The following is a 21,702-nucleotide window of genomic DNA, read 5'->3' as shown; positions in this document are numbered from 1 at the left end:
AGCCAAAGCATAAGAGACTCTTAAAAACTGAGAACAAACTGAGGGTTGATGGGGGGTGGGAGGGAGGGGAGGGGAGGTGACGGGCACTGAAGAGGGCATCTTTTGGGATGAGCACTGGGTGTTGTATGGAAACCAATTTGACAATAAATTTCATATATTGGAAAAAAAATAATTTAATTTCATATATTAAAAAAAAAACCTTATGAGATTAAAAAAAGAGGTATTTATTGTTAACCCAATTTTACAGATGAAAAAACTGAGGATCAGAGAGGTTAAGCAACTTTTGTCAAGTCACACAGCTACCAAGTAGTATAGCAGGGTTTAAATCTGAATATATCTGATTCTGAAGCCATTATTCTATACTGGTTAACTTGTCCTGTGACAGGGAGGTGATATCACAGAGATTTATAAAATTCTGCTTTCTTGGTTTCCTATCAGGATCATTTTATCCTCATCACATCTTCTTCGCTCCCAAATTTCAGTCCTGGGGTTTAGCTTGAGACCCGCCCAAAGCTGGTCTATCACACAAACTGCAACAACCATCCTAGGTTGGCCCCATTTAATGTTGAATGGCAAAGAAATTGTCCTTGGAAAATGATCCTCATCAGTTGCCCTGCGTCCCATACGCAATCTCTTAATCTATGGTCACATCAAAGATGGGCCAAGTTGGAAGGGACCTTTGCTAATATCTCGAGACCCACTTCTTCATTTTATGGAGGAAGAACATGAGGTTCCTCGTGGGAAAGTGATTTGTCTGAACTCATGCAGCAAGTTAACATCCGAGGTTGGACTTGAACCCAGGCCTCTTGACTCCTCTTACCAGTGCTCTTTCCCCTTTACCAGGTTATGTGCATATTGGTGGTATTTCAGTGTGCATTCCCATGGAGAGAGACCACTAATCTCCTCCATCTGTGTAAACTGTCTGCAAAGAGGAGCCGGGTAGAGCCCTGCTGAGGGAGATAGAAGGTGTTATCTATTGCTTCACTCGGTTCTACTCAACAGAGTTAGATTATTATCTTCTGAGCAGCCTGTCCCCGCCCTGTTGGAAATGATGAAACATTTGCGACTGACCTCCAATGAGTGAGGAGCTTCCGGGTGGGGCTGGGGGTTCTGTAGAGGAGATGTTTCCATCATTGGAAACATTGTCAAAACACCAGCTGGGATCAGACCTTGCTCTTGGCCCTGGAGGTAAGTATTGTCTGGGTAGGTAGAATTTTAGATTAGTTGAAGGAATGTGTATCTGTGAACATACATGTGTAGAAGTCTCAGAGGGGATTCTCTGTTTATGTGCTGGGATTCCAGAGTGTGGAATTCGATTGCATTCAGGTTGGACTGGACCTGAGATTGAGCAGTTTTTACTTGATGGATATTAGTTTCTTGTTCCTAAGATCTAAGGTGTGTCTGTACTAATTGTGGCAGTAATCAGAGCTCCTGGCTGGAAGGTGGGTAGACCTTGGATCCAGACAGAACTAGATCCAAAGAATGCTGCTAGCCCTGTGTAAGCCTCAGTTTCTTCATCTGTAAAATGGGTATAAAACCACCCACCGTCCAGTATTGCTATGAGGATTACAGACAAGGAGTAGTTTAGTGCCCAGTAAAGTGCTACTTTTAAAATAAATTTCTTTTTTTAATTTTTTAAGTCTATTTATTTATTTTGAGAGAGCAAGATTAGGAGAGTGGGGGAGGCGTAGAGAGAGAGAGAGGGAGAGAGAGAATCCCAAACAGACTCTTCACGGTCAGCAAAGAGCCCAATGTGGGGCTCCAGCTCACGAACCACAAGATCATGACCTGAGCTGAAATTAAGAGTCTGATACCTAACTGAGCCACCCAGGTACCCCTCCATTAATTAATTACTCTGGGCTGCTGGAAACCAGATCCAAGAGGATATCTCCCTGCAGAAGGCTTTTCCTTCAGGTTCCAGAAGGTTGTTCTGAGTTGCAAAAAACTGGTGTACGTGGTGGGAAGCTGACCGGGGTGGCAATTTGAAAATGTTACGAATGGGTGCGGGGGGGACCTGGGCGGCTCAGTCGTTTAAGCATTCAACTCTTGATTTTGGCTTAGGTCATGATCCCTGGGCTGTGGGATTGAGCCCCGCGTCAAGCTCCTTGCTGAGTTTGGAGCCTGCTTGAGATTCTCTCTCCTTCTCCCTCTGCTCCTCTGCCTAGCTTTCGTGCTCTCTCTCTCTCTACAAAAAGAAAAAAAAAAAAAGAAAAAAAGAAGGAAGTTAAAACAAAAGAAAATGTTATAAATGGAAGTCAGATAATGCGGGCTGTCAAAGAGGAGAGTCATGGAACAACAGCAAAGAATAATAGGTGACCTTACGTAGAGTTTGCTATGCGCCCGCAACTCTTCTGACAGCTTGACGTATTCTAATTCATTTAATCCTTACAGAATGCCTGAAAATGTGCTATTCGTAACTTCTCTTCACAGATGAGGAAACTGAGGCACAGAGGTGTTAAATGACTTGACTGAAGTCAAACAGTGAAAGAAAACACTTGTGGAGAAGTTAGCTCAGAAGAGTGTTCTGGGAGCAGTCCTCTGGGGAGTTTGGAAAGCACAGTGGTCAGAAGTGTAGCTGAGGCACTTAGGGAAGTTGTGGCAGTGGACAGGCCTGTGGCTTGTTCTGTAAACTGACCTTATTATTCAAGCTTTGGCAACTCTACTCAAAATAATACCTTGAGTGGGATTGGCTGTGCAATTGGCAGGGCGGAGGACAGACGGAAATCTGGGGTTCCCTGTTAAAAAGTTATTAAGAATTTATTTATTTATTTTTTAATGTTTATTTACTTTTGAGAGAGGCAGAGCGCAACTGGGGGAGGGGCAGAGAGAGCGATGAGAGATGGAGACACAGAATCCCAAGTAGGCTCCTGGCTCTGAGCTGTCAGCACAGAACGTGAACCCATGAACCGCGAGATCATGACCTGAGCCGAAGCCGGATGCTCAACCTACTGAACCACCCAGGAGCCCCCCAAAATTATTAAGAATTTAAAGATGGCAAGAGCAGAGCCCGAAACCAATCAAGGGGCCCTCGCCCTACGAGGCTGCATAGGAGTCATGCCCATGAAGCCAGCGCTGGTCCTGAGACCCAGCAGTGAGGCAGGGAAAGTGCTGGAAGATCTCACAGTCTCCCTTACCCCTCTTGATAAAAACTCTTTGAGGGAGACGTTTGAATTCCCAATGAGCTGAGGAGGCAACGGAGACTCAGGGACATCAACCCTAAGGTTAAACAGTGTTTCTCCTATGTGAATTGATTTGATTGCAAAGAATGTTACAAAGTGCCTCTCCTACACCTTGTCTCCAAGTATCGTTCCAGAAACTGCGGAGTATAAAGTATGGACAAGCCCTGGTCAGAGCCACGGCAGCATTCACAAACTGAGCATAATCTGTAGAAGGTTCTTTGTTTCTCTGAATTCGGGTTGCATTTATCTCAAGCAATTGCTGGCACAATGACTTCCCCAATATTATGAATCAGACATTTCGTATAATTTGGTTTTCTTCCTCAAAAATTGTCAGCGCCTGCCCCTATGAATATGTATTACTAGACATGTGGCATATCTCGTGGGAACTCAAAGGTGCTATTTCTGGTTGATTGGAGTCTCATCATGTGTGTCCACATTAGACTCAGAATCCTAGGACAAAAAAACGTTAGAACTAGACACACCCTCCCCCCTCAGTTGTAGACAGGGAAACTGAGGCTCAGAAAGACAAGGTGACCTGTCAAAGGTGGCCGAATTTGCAAAGTCACCCGGCTGGAAAGTTGATCTGGGTTCTCATTTCATATTCCAGATGTGTCCCAACCACCTGGGTTGAGGCCCCTGCCATGGTAACCGGCGCTGACGGGAACCCAGAGACGATTGTTCTGACACCCAGGACAAAGGTGACGCCCCAACCCTCTGCTGTCCCCTCACTCCTCCCTTCTCACTGGTGGATATTTTGATCTTCTCCGTCCTCCGGTGCATGGACACGGCAGCAGTCGTGGGAGCAGGGACTGTTTAGGACTGACACCTCCCAGGACCATATAGCTCCGTGCCTTGGGTTGCTTATATCTCCCATCTGAAAGTCATGGGTCAGCCCAGTTTCCTTACAGGGCCCTGTGGAAATGGTGTGTTTATATAGTTCAGCCAGTTTGTGTTGAATCCTCTGTTCTGGTCTGAGGATCACTCCCCGTTGAGCACCCATACGAGCCAGGCACTCAGCTGACCTTCTCAAATACTGTGTGCAGTGTGGTGACGGCTCTGGCCCCAAACAGCCTGGGTTTGAATTCCGTCCTCCCCGTGCGGGATTAGAGTCCGATTTTCTCATATATAACCTGGGGACGACCACAGTGGCGACCTCGTAAGTTTGCCATCGTGATGATTAAACGAAATAATTTATGCAAAATGCTTCGCCCGATGCTGGCACATAGAGCAAGCACACAACTTGAGTTGAAAAAATGAAACAGGTGCTGTCCCCATTTTTCAGGTAAAACTCGAGGCCTGGGGAAAGAAAGCAACTCACAGGCAGGAGGGCCAGAGCTAAAACTTCAAAGCCAATCCCCCTGGCCCCCAAGTCCCTGCTCCTCCGTATTTTCCTGCACCTACTTGTGAGGTTGGCTTGTGGTATACCCCACTTGCTCCCACTCTCTTATTTACATGTGGCTAAATCTGTGTCGAAACTTGTTGAAGACGGTGAGTGGATTTCCCTGTAGCCAGAGCTGGCAGCCACCTTCAGCCGGCCTGCTCTGGCCCTCCTTCTCCATCCAGCCATAGCCTGTTCTTCAGTCGTTCTACTCAGTGACTCCTCTCTGAATATTCTATTGAGCGGGGATCAACTTTTCCTCTGACACAGTGCATAGTACTGACACCACTCCTTCTGAACATTCGTCATGCTTCATGGTGACATCTCTTCTTTTGGATTTTTCGCTTATTAACGTCCGGATTTTCCGACACAGTGTGAGCTCTTGAATGTTCAGATGGCCTTCTCTCCTTCTTCCTGTCCATCAGAGTATTTCGCCCAGGGCCGTGCACCTAGACCTCTCAGTGTGTATTTGATCGATTGGAACTCGGACATTTAGCTGATTGTCTCAGTGTTCTATTAACATGATGAGATATAGTTTAGATTGTAAATGAATTTTTGATGTAGATAAGTTTGCAACTATGCTGACTGAGCAGCTCAGAATTTCTGGGCTTGTTTTCTTTTCCTGATTAGAAAAAAGATACATGTACATTGCAAAAAACTTTGATATGACAGATAGTGTAAAGAATTAAATAAAACATCATCCACAATTGCAATATGCAGTTTTGTTAACATTTAGGTATATTTTTTTTCTATTTCCCCTTTTTGAAAAAAGAACATTAAAATAACCCCCAATTTAATTGCCATAAATTTACATTCACGAATAAATCTATATTTGATATGAAAAATTATTGTCAACGAACTATTCGGGATTTGGTGAACCAAATCAGGTGATTGGGGGTTATCACTAAACTAATATAAAAGACAAAAACATTTAATGACCCAAAGTTTTCTTTTTTGTACAAATTTTCATTCTTTTAAAAAAAAATATGTTCTGTAGGTAGCTAACTATAACTGCATTGTTCTTCCTCATGGAACAGATTCCTTCCCCAGATTAATTTTTTCTCAATATAATTTTAAATGTTGGTATAATATTCCACTCTATACCTTCACCCTAATTTATCTAATCTTTGTGTTTCAGTTGGGTTGTTTCCCATTTTTCACTTCTTTAATCAATAGTGGGTACAGCTACCTTGTGATAATAGCTTTAGTCCTATTCCAGATTGTCTGTAAACTGTTCCACACTTTTTACCCATTTATCATTTGGGGATAGGAGGGCTTTTCTTAAAAATTTTTTTAATCTAAAACCTTTTAAAGTTATGTATTGCACACACTGGTTCTAACGTTTTTGTGTATTTGCCTTTAAATTTTGCTTACTTGACTTTAATATGTGAAGTTTTAATATTTTAGAGTGGAATCTATTTTTTCCTGTTGCTTTGTGACTTCTTCCATTGCGTATAAGCTGAGACAGTTTTCTCTCATCTGGGGATTTAATAAATATTATTGAATATGTGAATATCCAGTCCCATATCCTTCTACTTTTAATGACTCAACTTAAAACGATTTACTTCTTTAATCCCTTTGGAATTTATTTTGTTGTATCATGTCTGGGTGTAAGTTATTTTTTTTCTTACAGGTGGCTAATTCATTATTCTGTGTGCAACATTTTCTTTTTTTTTTCTTTTTTTTTTTTTTAATTTTTTTTTAACGTTTATTTATTTTTGAGACAGAGAGAGACAGAGCATGAACAGGGGAGGGGCAGAGAGAGAGGGAGACACAGAATCTGAAACAGGCTCCAGGCTCTGAGCTGTCAGCACAGAGCCCGACGCGGGGCTCGAACTCACGGACCGTGAGATCATGACCTGAGCCGAAGTCGGACGCTTAACCGACCAAGCCACCCAGGCGCCCCTGTGTGCAACATTTTCTAAATGACATTTCCTTTCCTGCCACTGCCTTATGAACCACTTTTATGATAATATTTATTGTACATCCTAGTGTAGTTATTCAAATCTACACCACCCTTTAACAATGGTATGTCAGGAACCTGCCTGGTCACAAATCCTTTTCAAACGTGTTCCAGATCTTCTGGACTGTTGTTAATTTTTTGCCCAGATAAATTATAGAATTCATTTGGAGTCGTAAAAAATTTCTCACTGTAGTTTTGACTGGAGTTATATTGAACCAACAAATTAATTTCAAAATGATTTTTTTTTTAGTCTTCTGGATTGCCAGTCTGGAACATGGGAATGTTCTCTCTATTAGTGTCTCTCTATTAGTTTATGTCTTGTACATCTCTCAGTACGTTTTTATTATTTTCTTCAAAATAACTTTCTTACAATTAAAATTATTCTTAGCTCTATGAGGTGCAATGGCTGCTAAGGTTGCCGGGCCCCCCTCCATGCAATTCCATTACCTCACTGGTTATTGCTGATACAATAGGAAGAAGAGCTGGTAATTTTAGAATAGTTATCATGCTTTCAGGACTTTTCCTGAGTAGTCTGATTAATCTCACTGCTTTTTCAATTGACCGTTTGGGATTTCTAGGTATAAAATCACATCTCTTGCAAATCAGGATAAATTTGACTTGCCCTTCCCCACGCTGTACCTTCGTTAATGTCACGTATCAGTTAATTAGCTTAGGCTCCAACACCCGGCTGCCTGGGCACAAAAACCCCATTAACTCTTCTTACCACCTTGAGCAAATTACTTAACTTCTACGTGTCTTAGTTTTGCCCTCTGTAAAATGGAAATGACAATTATATTTCAATTAAAAAAAAAAAAGAAAGAAAAGAAAAAGGAGAAAAATAGCACCTACCTCCTAGGGTGATTGAGAGAATCAGGTGAGTTATAGATGTCAAAGTGTCACAGAACATCTCAATAAACATTCCACACCCTTATTATTACTCTAGGTTAGAGGTCGGAGGAACTTCTAACTTCCCAGGGTTAGAGTTTCCAGGATTAATTTTTTAAAATGGTTACAGCAGACATCTTTGTTCTTGGCTGCTAAAACATTTTACCACTTGGTAAGATGTTGATTATTGGTACAGAAGGGATATTCTTTATTATAGTAAGAAATTATTCTCATATTCTTATTTTATTAACTTGAAAAGTAAGAAATGAGTATTTTATTTCATCAAATGTTTTTCGGTGTTTTACTGAGATGAACATTTTAAAAACTGGTTCTTGGGGTGCCTGGGTGGCTCAGTTGGTTAAGCATCTGACTTTGGCTCAGGTCATGATCTCACAGTTTGTAGGTTCGAGCCCCGCGTTGGGCTCTGTGCTGACAGCTCAGAGCCTGGAGCCTGCTTCAGATTTCGTGTCTCCCTCTCTCTCCGCCTCTCCCCCACTCATGCTCTCTCTCTCTCTCTCTCTGTCTCAAAAATAAATAAATGTTAAAAAAATAATAATAATAAAATAAAAACTTGATCTATTGATGCTATATTCATATCATGTAAGAGGCAATTTGCTGTAATGATTGAGAGCTGGGCTTGGTTTGAAATTTGGCTCTGGCCATGGTGGGGTGGTGATGGGGGACCAGGGCAAATTGCTCGACCTTTCCAAACCTTTCTGTCTTATCTAGGAAATGGTGGTAGTGTCTATCCTTGCAGAGTAAGGTCATGTTAAATACCCAACATTAGTTTTCATTATTGTAATAACTAATTTCCTGGATGTTCCTGAAGGAACTCCTTGACATTATCCTATATTTACTTCTGTATTTGTAAGTGACAAGATCCTGCAGAGTTTTCCACCTTTTTTATGCTCTGGATCTGCTTATACAGCATAAACATTACGTGTTCCTTAAAAGTTTGAAGTAACTTATTTTCTAAAACTATTCGGGGGGGTGCCTGGGTGACTCAGTTGGTTGAGAGTCTGACTCTTGATTTTGGTTCACGTCATGATCCTAGTATCATGGGATCGAGCCCCACATCGGACTCCCATGCTGAGAGTGGAGGCTGCTTAAGATGATCTCTCTCCCTCTGCCCCACTCTCTAAAATTAAAACAAAACAAAACAAAAAAAACCCCAACTATTTGGACACAAAATTTGAGTAGATTAGTTCCAATAATGCTTTTAATTTCTAAATAATAGTAACTCTCTTTTATTGTATGCTTCTTTCTTTTTAAAATTTTTTTTTAATGTTTATTTATTTTTGAGAGAGGGAGAAACAGAGTGTGAGCGGGGGAGGGGCAGAGAGAGAGGGAGACACAGAATATGAAGGAGGTTCCAGGCTCCGAGCCATCAGCACAGAGCCCGATGCGGGGCTCGGACTCACAAACTGCGAGATCATGACCTGAGCCAAAGTCGGATGCTCAACCGACTGAGCCACCCAGGCGCCCCTATTGTATGCTTCTTTCTATGTGGCGAAAGTTGTAATAACTACTTCACATAACTCATCTGACTTTATCCTCAGAAGCAGGTATCATTTGTATCCATCTTATTCAAACCTAAGAACCAGTTATTATTGCTCCCATCTTACAGATAAGAAAACTAAGGCTTTGAAGGGTTCAAGAACTAGACCAAGCTCATGCAGGGAATGAGCTGGGGTGTGAACCCACGCTTCCAGACGCCAGTTCTCTGTCTTTAGCGGCTACATGCCATGCTGCCTCCCCAACTTCTTTCTTGTGATCTTGTTTTGGTTTTGGTGCCTTATGGAATCAATTTTGCTCGTTTATATCTTTCTAGAAACTCATGAATTTTATTGAGATTACATTAAAAAATTCCTTAGTAGCCTCACAGTTTTTGATCTCCTCTGTTTCCGTGGTTATATACATAATCGTGTATGTATACGGTTTCCGTGGTTTGGCTGATTTATGTTTCCTCTTTTTTTTGATTATTCCCAACTGCATATTAAATTAAGGAAGAAAAGTCTAGTAATGTGGAGGAGACTGGATGATACTATAAAATAGAAACAGATTTTGTTTTCTTTCAAAATATCCCATTTGCATCCAAATTTGCTTCTCTTTCCCCTTCCTGACTTCAGTCTTTAAAGAACAGAATGCTTGGAGCTAGAAGGAGCCTGGGGACTTTGAAGCACCAAGCCCCTTCATTCTCCAGGGCCTAGAAAGGATTCTACCCGTCCCAGCTCCCCAGCAGGCAAGCGCAGGAGAGAGAGAGAGACAGAGACAGAGACAGACAGAGGGCGAGCAAGGAGGGGCAGAGAGAGAGGGAGACACAGAATCTGAAGCAGGCTCCAGGCTCTGGGCTGTCAGCACAGAGCCCGATGTGGAGCTCGAACTCACGAACGGGGAGATTATGACCTGAGTGGAAGTTGATGCTTAACGGACTGAGCTACCCAGGAGCTACCTTAACGGACAGGTACCCAGTACCCTAAAGCTACTTAATTTTAAAAGATTGATAGCCTAACAATGTTGAGAGTGATTATTGATTATTGCATTCCATATGATTTTCATGTAAATCATCTTCTATTGTGCTCTTTTTTCAAACGACTCTTTGTGACTCTTCAGTGAAAGCATGGTGTCAGCCAGGAGGAGGTGCCTCTTAATTATTTCACCTCTATGTTAGGCTGTACCAACGAGAGCCCCACGAGAGCTCCTCTATCACAAGAAAGGGGAAACAATAAGATGGGACCCAGGCCTAACTGGACGTCTCGGGACTTCCACCCAGGCCTGAAGCAAGCAGAGGAGAGGCTCCCAGCACCCTGTGGGAGCGTGATTGGGAAATGCCTGGCAGGGCGTTACATTAGTATTGGTCTGGGCATCAAAACTAAGCATGTGAAAGAGGACAGGAGAGTCCAAATCTTGATCATGGAATGAGCCACGGCAAACTCTCACAGTCCAGGCACTTTTTTCACAACATAATTACTCTAAATTGCTCATTTCCTGGTTATTTGGTATGTGTGTGTGTTGTGGGGGGAGTGCAAATGAGCAGATGTTTTTGCCCACTGTCTGATCAGCAATCTGCAATTAGACCCCAAGGAACAACCTGCTCATTGTGGTTAGGGGCCATTAGCCACTTAAATAATGACATCTGTCATCATTTTCATACCTCATCCTGTCCCTGATCTTATCTTCAAACTGTGCTCAACATGAATGCCTGCCTTTCCTAAAATAGACCAACTCGATTTTTAATAGCTCTACTCCAGTCACCATCTTGGTGAAGTGTTTCAGGGTTGAACAACGTGTAGTTCGCAACTTCCTCGATTTACGATGGGGCCAGCTCCCGATAATCCCATCATAAATCGCAACTATTATAAGTCGGAAATGCTTTTACTCCACCTAACCTACCAAACATCAGAGCTTAGCCTAGCCTGCCTTAAACGTGCTCAAAACACTTACATTAGCCTAAAATCTAATCATCTGACACAGAGCCTATTGTTTAATGAAGTGTCGAATAGCTCATGTACTTTATTGAATCCTGTACTGAACGTGAAGAACGGAAGGCGTGTATGGGCACAGAAGGGTTATGAGTGTATTGTCTGTGGACCCTCATGATCGCGTGGCTTATTGGGAGCTGCCCCACATCAGAGAAGGTTTGCACAGCATATCGCCAGCTCACAAAAAGATCTAAGGTCAAAATTCCAAGTACGGTTTCTACTGAATGGGTATGCTTTTCCGTACCCATTGTAACATCTAAAAATTAAGTCAAACTGTCGTGGGGCCCATCCGTAATCATCGAGTGCTTCTCACAAGCCTGATGTTGCATGAAGTTCCATACAAACAGCATAAAGCACTGAGCCCACACAAGAACTCTCTGAGATAGAGGCTATCGTTCTCCTCATCTTACAGGTACAGGAGCTGAGGTACTGAGAGGTTTAATAATTCACATCTAGAAGGGAACAGAACTTGGATTCAGACTGAAGTCTGTTGGACTTTATGCTATATACTGACACAGGTTCTGTGCACCATTTGGTTAGTGAGATGTTCACAATATACCAAAATGATGGAAGGAAGCGTAGGCAATATGGTTCTGTACGAAGAGCCAAACTAAGATACTGGTTTTAAAATAATGGGACATTTATTTAATGCAACGATTCTCAACTGGGGGCAAAAGTGACTGCCTCACCCTGGGGCATTCGGAAATGTGTGGGGTCATTTTTGGTCATTTTGGTTGTTACATTAGCCTGTTACAATGGTGGTCTTCCAAGATGCTGAATATCCAGTGGGGCGCAAAACAGCTCTGGACAACAAGGAACTGTCTGGCTCTGAAAGTCACAGAGCGCTAAGAAACACTGATAAAGTAGAATAGTAGTATGCCAGAAACTCAAGTATGTAGCAAACTCAAATGGCTTCGGGGATCAGTCAGGAACGGAAGAGCACACACCCCTTCTTAGGGCATCCAAATCCAAATCTTTAAAGGACTTCATCAGACAAAATCACCTAGGCGCCGAATTTGGCCCGAGGGCCTCCAGAGTGGAAATTTTTTTTTTTAATTTTTTTTTTCAACGTTTTTTATTTATTTTTGGGACAGAGAGAGACAGAGGATGAACGGGGGAGGGGCAGAGAGAGAGGGAGACACAGAATCGGAAACAGGCTCCAGGCTCCGAGCCATCAGCCCAGAGCCTGACACGGGGCTCGAACTCACGGACCGCGAGATCGTGACCTGGCTGAAGTCGGACGCTTAACCGACTGCGCCACCCAGGCATCCCCAGAGTGGAAATTTTTAATGAAGGCTTTTCTGATCTGGAAACATGTTTACGATATACTCAGTGAAGAGAAAAAGCTGCTGATCAGTATGATGTTTAGAAAAGATTGTACACGTGTAAACACGGATTTACATGCACACCTATGCACAGTACATACATGTATGAGAACCTGTGGAGAGTGCTCTGGAGTCAACCGTGGGGTGATTTTGTGAAATGCTTTGCTTATTTGCATTTTGAATTGTACCACAAATATCTATTAGTTGTTTAATTTTTAATGAATAAGGAGAGAAAGGAGCCTTAAAAGAAATTAAAATTTAAGTGTGGTTTCAGAACCCAGCCCTAGTGGCTTTCTGGCCATCCCCTTGGATGAAAGAAGGAGAATAATTTCTGTGATTAAGGACAAATGAGACATTGAATATGAGGTAATCAATACTGACACACCAGAGGGGCGCCTGGGTGGCTCAGTCGGTTAAACGTCTGACCTCAGCTCAGGTCACGATCTCGCAGCTCATGAGTTTGAGCCCCGTGTCGAACTCTGTGCCGATGGCTCAGAGCCTGGAGCCTGCTTCGGATTCTGTGTCTCCTTCTCTCTCTGCCTCTCTCCCCTCGTGCTCTGTTTCTCCCTCTCTCTCTCTGCAAACTAAATAAATATTAAACAAAAAATACTAACATACTAAAACGCCTTTGAAAATGAACACTGTTGGTTCCCAGAGACACCAGCCTGTGATTTTTGCATCTTTCATGATGCCATACAGCTCTCCCGGTGAAGTCCGATCTTTTGCAGCTGCCCCAGAAATCAATACTGCAATTTGCTTGAGAAATCAATGCCTGTCGAAATTTCAAGAGGGTTTATCCAAAATAAGACAAGAGCCAGGCACTTAAAATATAACTATGCCCTTTTCCATCAAGTTGCCCAATCCTTCAAGATCACTGTTTTCCCTGAAAAATCCCCATTTTGCTTCATCTCCATCGTTTCTGTGTTTTATTTCCAGCGTCTTGACTCTGCAAATTTCATTTTGTGCACAAGTCACTTTCGACTAAGCTTTCTTTCTGCAGTTTGCTCATCCTGCGGGGGAATACTGGATTTTCTACCCACTGGTCTATGGACTTCAGGGACTTCCCGGAGTCCTTTCTCACCTGCCTTCTGGGGTGTGTTCACCTCCTGCTCCCTGCCTCCCCCCCACCCCCCCCCACTGTAGCCCCTTCTTACCAGCACCTGATGCTTACGAGGCAACCGGGAGCATTTACCTTGACAAGCAATGGGTAGATAGCGTTAGGTTCCTTTGGGAGAAGTATCTAGAATTAGTTATGTAGGGAAGGGGGTGGGTTAAGGAAGTACGATGAAGAAATTGGGTATATGTTGCTTCCAACTTTTGATCTTGTAAAGAAAAGCCACTGCCAAGGACTAGCGTGTTGGTATGTGAAAGGAGATGGTGTATTTTCTCTCTGGAAACTTGCAGCTGGCCAACGCCCACAGCCCTGAAGAGGGTTTGGTGGCAAACCCCACAGCCTTCCTGCCCCTCATTGCCTTCTCTCTGTCTTGCTTCTTGGTCTGAGTTCTGATCTTAGAAAGCCCCAGTGTGAAAACTACAAATAAAAACAAGACTTTCAGGACTTTCCCACTGCCCTTCGCCCTTGGAAACACTGATGGGGAAAATAGGTGTCAGGAGCAGTGAAAGGCTGTTTAAGGTTTATGGTCTGCAGCAGGGCGGTGGGTGGTTGTCTCCCCATCTCTGCTGAGTAAGTATCATCTCAGAGGCTTTGAAATTATCCTGCCTTTGTCTTTTAGTAAATTCCATATTCAGCAACATGCTGATGAAATTCATAAGCTGATTTTTTAAATTAATTTTTTAATGTTTATTTTTTGAGAGAGAGAGAGAAACAGAACATGAGCAGGGGAGGGACAGAAAGAGAGGGAGTCACAGAATCCGAAGCAGGCTCCAGGCTCCAAGCTGTCAGCACAGAGCCTGATATGGGGCTCAAACCCACTAGCCGTGAGATCATGAGTTGAGCTGAAGTCGGACGCTTAACTGACTGAGCTACCCAGGCACCTGATTTTTATTTATTTATTTATTTATTTATTTATTTATTTAAATATTTTTTAATTTATTTTTGAAGGAGAGAGAGAGACAGAGCATGAGCAGGGGAGGGGCAGAGAGAGGGAGACACAGAATCCGAAGCGGGCTCCAGGCTCCGAGATGTCAGCACAGAGCCCGATGCGGGGCTCGAACCCGCAAACTGTGAGATCATGACCTGAGCCGAAGCCGTACGCTCAACCGACTGAGCCACCCAGGCGCCCCCTGATTTTTAAAATCAACATATTCATGAGTGTGTAAGAGCATCCAGAGTCTAAACCCCAGTGATATCCAGAGTCTAAAACCCCACGAAGCCACGAATGGTGTGCATGTGATTTCTTTCTTTTTTTTTTTTTTTTAAGTTTATTTATTTATTGAGAGAGAGAAAGAGTGCAAGCAGGATACAGGCAGATAGAGAGAGAGAGGGAGTGAGAAAGAATCCCAAGCAGGCTCAGCACCATCAGTGCAGAGCCTGATGTGGGGCCTGAGCTCACAAACTGAGATCATGACCTGAGTTGAGACCAAGACTCTGTCGCCTAACGGATTGAGCCACCCAGGCACCCCAAGATTTGGATTTCTTTAACAAATCTCTCCTGGCGTATTTGCGCATGTTCAACCCCTTGGTGCTTTCCAGCAGCAGGTGAAGATTCTCTGAAAGCCAAGACCAGTGGTTGAATGTGCAGGCTTGGACTTAGAGCCCAAATCCAGGCCCCACCACTTGCCAGCTGTGCGACCTCAGACATGAGCCTCTGCTCTCTGAATCTCATGCTGCTTGTTATCGAAAGAGCGTACTGATATCTCGGCCATGGGACCGTGTGAATCAGGTAGGAAGGTGGGTGTGCCAGGGGCTCAGCGCTGGGGCTGTCATCGAGTGCGTGCCCACCCCGTTCGGTGCTAACACCGAACTACGAGATACTGCCTGTTTTGTAGATTCAAAGCTTGAAATCTGGGGAGAGGAAAGCCAGTGACGCCCCGAGCAGCTGAGTTCGCCTGAAGGGAATTGGAGCGTAGAGCCCGGGAGTCCTGACCCGCTGCCTTGCCTCCTGCAGGTCTGTAGGACGGTCCCGCGGGTGGCTCTACGTGGAGACGAAGTGCCCAGAGTGGTTCCTTCCAGGTGTCTTCTTCCTGCCCCCACCAAAGCCTGAGCCTCACCTACGCCCACAGCTGCCCTGCAAGTTCATCATGCTGACGGAGTGAGTGGTTCCCATCAGACCGTGCACCTGGCTTCCAAGCATGCACGCCACGTTCCCTGGCTCCCTACACCTTCCCGTCCAGAGAGGCAAAGAGACCTGCCCTGAGACACACGGCAACACCAGATGGCTGCCTCTGGCTGGGGGCAGGGTGGGTTTGCAGCCGATTTAGAATCTCCACAACCTCTAACTCTGATGCTGCTCCGTTCCCAACAGAGACATGAAGTTCTGGCATGGCTTAGTGATCGCAGTGGTGTCCCTCATTCTACAGACCTGCCTCTTCGCTGCCATCAACTACCTGCTCAGCAGGCACATGGGTAAATAGCCTGGCGCTCTTTCCTCCTAGTCACCTGTAGGGACCACCCCTGAGCCTATAGCAAGACGAGCCCCGGAATACCCCTTGAATACCTACTTGAGGATCCACTAGCCGGGTCATCCCTTACTGGGTAATCCCCACTCTGACCCAACCTATTTCTGGTTGGAATGATGGCCCAGAGCCCTTCCACCACCCAGACCTTCTACCTACGGATAAGCTTCTGCAGTACTCTTGAGGGTGGGCTCATTTAGCCTGGGCCTAACTTTCTTCATCACCACCAAAGGACTCAAAATGAAGAAAGGACTTGAATTCCAGGAGAAGGGAATATGGCTAGACTAAAAGATGGACTTAGATTCTTTTTTTTTTTCCAATATATGAAATTTATTGTCAAATTGGTTTCCATACAACACCCAGTGCTCATCCCAAAAGGTGCCCTCCTCAATACCCATCACCCACCCTCCCCTCCCTCCCATCCCCCATCAGCCCTCAGTTTGTTCTCAGTTTTTAAGAGTCTCTTATGCTTTGGCTCTCTCCCACTCTAACCTCTTTTTTTTTTCCTTCCCCTCCCCCATGGGTTTCTGTTAAGTTTCTCAGGATCCACATAAGAGTGAAAACATATGGTATCTGTCTTTCTCTGTATGGCTTATTTCACTTAGCATAACACTCTCCAGTTCCAAGATGGACTTAAATTCTTGAACTGATTTACTGTGTTCTGTTCTGGGATGGCATTAAAATTAGGGAAAATAAAATAAAGGGACTCTAGGCTTCTCTAGCCATTCATTCATTCATTCATTCATTCAATATGACAGGGAACCAAACAAAAATCTGTGTCCTTATATAACTTACACATCATGGGGGGCACAGACAACAAACCAGATAAACAGGTAATACACACATGTTAGATTATGGTGAGTGCTAGGGAAGAAAAAGATGAAGCAAGGCAAGGAGGTATGAATTGGATGATGGCCAGCATCACTGAAATGCCAACCTTTTAGTATAAACATCTGGCAGTGAGGAAGCGAGTGGCACCTGCAAAGGCCCTGAGGCAGAAAGCTGTTTGGAAGAGAGGCCAGTGTGGCTGGAACGGAGAGAGGGGGGAACAGCGAGGCCACAGGGGGCCTTGGAGGCTGGGGCTTTGGCTCATCCTGCAAGCGAGGTGAGAGGTGCTGCAGGGTTGTGAGCAGAGCGCTGAGGTTTGAAGAGGTTCCTCTGAATGTTTTGCTGTCTCGAGGGCAGTGCTCAGAGACAGGATGTTCCTGACCTGGAGAGCTGGCACTTTTGACCCTTGCCCTGTCCCCTTTAGCCAGCCAGAGTGAGCGGATCCTGAAAGGGGCCAGGCTCCAGGCCCCCTGGCCCAGCCCTGCGCGTCAGCCATGTGCTGCCACGGAGGAGACGCGAAGCGCTCCTGTGCCTGCGCCCCGTCACAGGCGTGAGTAACGGGGCAGCGGAAGAACTTGTCATAAAGCTTATTCTGCTCTGTCCGGGCCGTGGAGAGCTGCTCTGCCGCAGCCGGGCTCTGTCCTGGCCAGCCCAGCCCCTGGCCGGAAGATTCCTCCCACCTGCCTCCCCGAAGGCCTCACCAGCCTAGCTTTTCCAGCAAGCTACTCTTTCATCACGCAGGGCAGATCTCGCTGGGTTTGGGTGGGTCTAAGTTCTTTTCCCCCTCTGATCATGTGTGAGCCACTGCAAAGGGAGCTTGGGGCCATCTCTGTTCCTGTCTTTGTCATTGAGACTATGGCACCTGTTTCCGTCTGGCCGAGATTTCAACTGCCTCTGCCTGCCTCTGGCCGTGGTATCCAGGGGTTTTAATAAATGCTAGTGTTGGTGATGGTTCAAGTCTACGTTCCCCTCTGGCAGGCGAGCCAGCAGGAATACCACCCACTGGTTTTCTCTCTCGAGGCTTGGGAGACCCACCAGGTCACCGTTCACACAATGGAAATTGCTGCTTCCGAAGCAAGACAGCTACCCCTGTGTGCTCACTCCCCAGAGATCGCACCTTTTCCAGCGGGTTTTCTCTTGATCGATTTGCATCCGCTCCGACCTTCCAATTTTATCTTTTCAGTTGGAGAGATCTGGTTGTCAGGCTTCCCTGGCACCGAGATAAGACCTCAGCGCAGGAGAGAACCAGAAGAGACCGCTCATGTGAATTCGGTGTTTCTGCAAAAAGGGAGGGGCACTGGCCTCATCGTGACCCTGGCCCTAGAGCGTCACCGAAGCCTGGCCAGAATCAGAGACTCTCTGGCAGGCACCTCAAAGATCATCATGCAACCTCCTTGTTTCACAGGGAGCAAAACCAGACACAAAAAGGGATGTCACCTGCCTAGCGTTAGTGACAGGTCTAGAGCCAAACCTGTGGCCGGGACTAGGGAGGCCAGAGCTACGTGCTCGGGGCCACGCTGCGTCAGCGTGTTCCTGCTTCTCCCTTCCAGCACAATCAAGTGATATTAGTCTTAGATGGAGCTGGACAGCGCGGCAGTGTCTGGACTCTTGGGCACATTCTTGCCTATTTGGCGGGGTGGAGGGGGGCGCTTTCTCTCCCCACCCTTTCTCTGTTCAGTGTCTTCTTTCTCTACTGAGGGCTCCGTATCTCTCTTCCCTGCTTGTCTTTGCATGGCTGGCTTTGCCTGACTTAGTCTCCTTCTCCCTTCCGTTGTGGCCATCCCCTCCTAACACCTCCCCACCCCCCACCCCGCTCCCCAGTGTTCCTTAGAAGAACAGTTTCTATTTCTCCCTAGATGACAGTGACACGTCCTCAGATAGCTCCAACAGCTCGGACGTCTCCGGCAGCTTGCCTCCCACCTGCCAGGTAATGGACACCCCTAGTGGTCCCAGCCCTTCATATGCAGTTGGGGTCCTTGCTACAAAAGACTGAGCATCCAGGCCACTCCAGCTACAAGGATGGGAGCAGGGATGGAGGGGTTTCTTGAGTCATTACAACATCCTCGGGTGATGGGTGTCATGATCCTCAGGTTCATGGCATCCCCACAAAATGGGTCTGAGTGAACCATGAAAATGCAAGTGTCAATGGACCACCTCCTCCTCTCCATATCCCAGTCACCAGGCCAAAGTCTGCTTTGAGTCCTGACCTCACGGGGATTGAGTCTCCACATCTTTCCTGAAACCCCTGAATTCCCTGCAGACAGAGGCACAGAGCTGTTGGTAGTGTTCCCCCTTGGCCTGGCCCTGCTCTCCGACACAGCCACCCGGAGCCAGCTTCTCTCCCTGCCAGCCTAGGGCGAGACGAGTGTCCTTCAGTGAGAGTGCAGTCCTGGGGTGTCCCCTCCTCCAACCCTGGTAGGAATCTTGACCCCACATTTCTCTGCTTTTTTTCCCCTAAGGCCACCAAGGATGTGAATTACACACAAGTGGTCTTTTCAGCCCCTGGAGGACTAAAAACTGAACCTGCCCTGGACTATGAGAACATAAAGGAAACCACAGACTACGTCAATGTCAATCCAAAAAGCCACAGGCCCAATTTCTGGACTTTTGTGACCCCTGCTAACTCTGAGTCGGTAGAATACACTCAGGTGGCCATGTGAATTCTAGGGTTTTAACGGGGTGCAGTTCTCTACAAATTCTTGCACTCATTTTGGAAGGGAATGACTGTTTTTTGTTTTATTTTGTTTTGTTTTGTTTTGTTTTAAACAAGGCATAGGAGAATAAGTAGGCCTGTATCTCACTCAGCAAGAAAGATTCAGGTCAGCTGTCAAGTAGAACTTCCAGGATAAGTATGAATGAGTGGAGATATCAGTAGAGAAAGCGGTAATGTCTTTCTCCACAGAAAATTGTGGGGGAAAAAATTGTTTGATCAGCTGTAGCAGAGTTCTGTTTGGTAACCTTACCGTTAAAGTGACTCTCCGGGCTTTTTAATTTTTTGGCAATAAACAGCTTCCTTAAAAATTTTAAATGAAACGGCAACTACCAATTCCCCTTTTCCTCGTGCCTAACCCTGCACGCTGCCCCTTTTCAGAGCTACGTCTAGCTGAGCAATCCCGCTCTGCCCTCAGCACTTTAAATAGGCCACTTAGAAAGCCCGCCATCATCCAACCTTCGAATTCCCTGTTTTTTAGGGAACAAAAGATGACAGACAGAGTTCTGGGTAAACACCAACTAGCATCACAATCTGGGATTCCAGAGAAAAATCTCCCCAAATTCAATCCAATGGAATGTAATATTCTTTTCTGGATTGTTCTTTGTTTGTGTAAAGCCAATTAGGAATACAAGGGCACTTTCTTAGCTTGATTAAAATAGCTTGTCTCAGGGGCGCCACGGAGGCACAGATGGTTAAGCATCAGACTCTTCATCTTGGCTCAGGGCATGATCTCACGGTTCGTGAGTTCGAGTCCCACATGGGGCTTTGTGTTGACAGCATGGAGCCTGCTTGGGATACTCTCTCTCTGTTTCTCTGCCCCTCCCTCTCTCTCTCTCTCAAAATAAATAAACATTAAAAATAAAAGAATAGCTTATCTCAAATCAGCTGACTTCATGATATTTATGGGTAAGGACCTAGAACATAATTTTATTGAATCATGAATGGAGTAAGTGTCCACAAACCTGTCGTTTCCTTCATCTAACATTGTTCTAGAAGTCCTAATCGGTACAGTAAAACAATTGCCCAAAAGAAGAACTGTCAGTACTGGAAAGGAGGATAAACTTGGTCACTGTTTGCAGACAGTCTAGTCCTACAAAGTCGCAGAGAATTAACTTCAAATGTTTTTAAATTGATAACACGCAATAAGTAATAACCAGATAAATATGCAATATACTTTTTTAAATAGCTAATTAAGACTTGAAAGGCAATTTACTCACATTAGCTAAACAAACATCTCAAAAGATGAAAGCCCTAGGAACGTGCCGAAGACAAATCCCAAGTCCAGATGGGTGGCATCCAGGTCTTAGAGACGACATGTTACCTGTGCTCCACCTGCCGGCTGTACATGACCTTTCCAGTCAACTTCCATGTTCCCAGCTTCCTCTTCCCCAAGATGATCTGAAGGAATGGTTTTGGTTTGGGTTTCTGGGACTGCAATTTTGCTGGCCTACGTGTCCCTCCACCTTTTGGCTCTTGTTGTTCCTCTCCTGCTATGATTTGAATGTTTGTGGCCCCTTAAAGTCATCTGTTAATATCCTAACCCCCAAGATGATGGGATTAATGGGGCGGGGGGGGGGGGGGACTCCGGTGGGATTAGATGGAGAGGGTGGGATTGGATGGAGGGAGTGGGATTGGATGGAGAGGGTGGGATTAGATGGAGGGGGTGGGATTGGATGGAGGGGGTGGGGTTAGATGGAGGTGGTGGGATTGGATGGAGAGGGTGGGATTGGATGGAGGGGGTGGGATTGGATGGAGAGGGTGGGATTAGATGGAGGGGGTGGGATTGGATGGAGGGGGTGGGGTTAGATGGAGGGGGTGGGATTGGATGGAGGGGGTGGGGTTAGATGGAGGTGGTGGGATTGGATGGAGAGGGTGGGATTGGATGGAGGGGGTGGGATTGGATGGAGAGGGTGGGATTAGATGGAGGGGGTGGGATTGGATGGAGGGGGTGGGGTTAGATGGAGGGGGTGGGATTGGATGGAGGGGGTGGGGTTAGATGGAGGTGGTGGGATTGGATGGAGAGGGTGGGATTGGATGGAGGGGGTGGGGTTGGATGGAGGGGGTGGGATTGGATGGAGGGGGTGGGGTTGGATGGAGGGGGTGGGATTGGATGGAGGGGGTGGGATTGGATGGAGAGGGTGGGATTAGATGGAGGGGGTGGGATTGGATGGAGGGGGTGGGGTTAGATGGAGGTGGTGGGATTGGATGGAGAGGGTGGGATTGGATGGAGGGGGTGGGATTGGATGGAGAGGGTGGGATTAGATGGAGGGGGTGGGATTGGATGGAGGGGGTGGGGTTAGATGGAGGGGGTGGGATTGGATGGAGGGGGTGGGGTTAGATGGAGGTGGTGGGATTGGATGGAGAGGGTGGGAT

At 45.7% G+C, this 21,702-nt stretch overlaps 1 protein-coding gene across 2 annotated transcripts; it reads left to right on the top strand.

Moving 5' to 3' along the window:
• Nucleotides 1–1,077: 1,077 nt before the first annotated feature.
• On the top strand, nucleotides 1,078–20,399 carry RHEX (regulator of hemoglobinization and erythroid cell expansion). Of its 2 annotated transcripts, none has more exons than XM_053908998.1 (7): nucleotides 1,078–1,188; nucleotides 14,866–15,055; nucleotides 15,281–15,424; nucleotides 15,638–15,738; nucleotides 17,041–17,166; nucleotides 18,473–18,543; nucleotides 19,076–20,399. In XM_053908998.1, the coding sequence occupies exons 3-7, from the start codon at nucleotides 15,414–15,416 to the stop codon at nucleotides 19,274–19,276; spliced, it is 510 nt and encodes a 169-aa protein (XP_053764973.1). In that variant the 5' UTR covers nucleotides 1,078–1,188; nucleotides 14,866–15,055; nucleotides 15,281–15,413; the 3' UTR covers nucleotides 19,277–20,399. The 2 variants fall into 2 exon arrangements, with proteins under 2 accessions (XP_053764973.1, XP_053764972.1); XM_053908997.1 differs by having other exon boundaries at nucleotides 15,162–15,424.
• The last annotated feature ends 1,303 nt before the right edge of the window (nucleotides 20,400–21,702 follow it).

The sequence above is a fragment of the Panthera pardus genome, unplaced genomic scaffold (assembly GCF_024362965.1).
Source record: "Panthera pardus isolate Hobbes unplaced genomic scaffold, ASM2436296v1 HiC_scaffold_21, whole genome shotgun sequence".
Lineage (NCBI taxonomy): Eukaryota > Metazoa > Chordata > Mammalia > Carnivora > Felidae > Panthera > Panthera pardus.
Note: the sequence above shows the minus strand (reverse complement) of the source record. Positions and strands in the feature narration are given on the sequence as shown.

Coding starts and splice junctions, on each gene's coding strand:
- RHEX (XM_053908998.1), top strand. Junction 15,739..17,040: donor CCTGCTCAGCAGGCACATGG/GTAAATAGCCTG, acceptor TGTCCCCTTTAG/CCAGCCAGAGTGAGCGGATC. Junction 18,544..19,075: donor GCTTGCCTCCCACCTGCCAG/GTAATGGACACC, acceptor TTTTCCCCTAAG/GCCACCAAGGATGTGAATTA.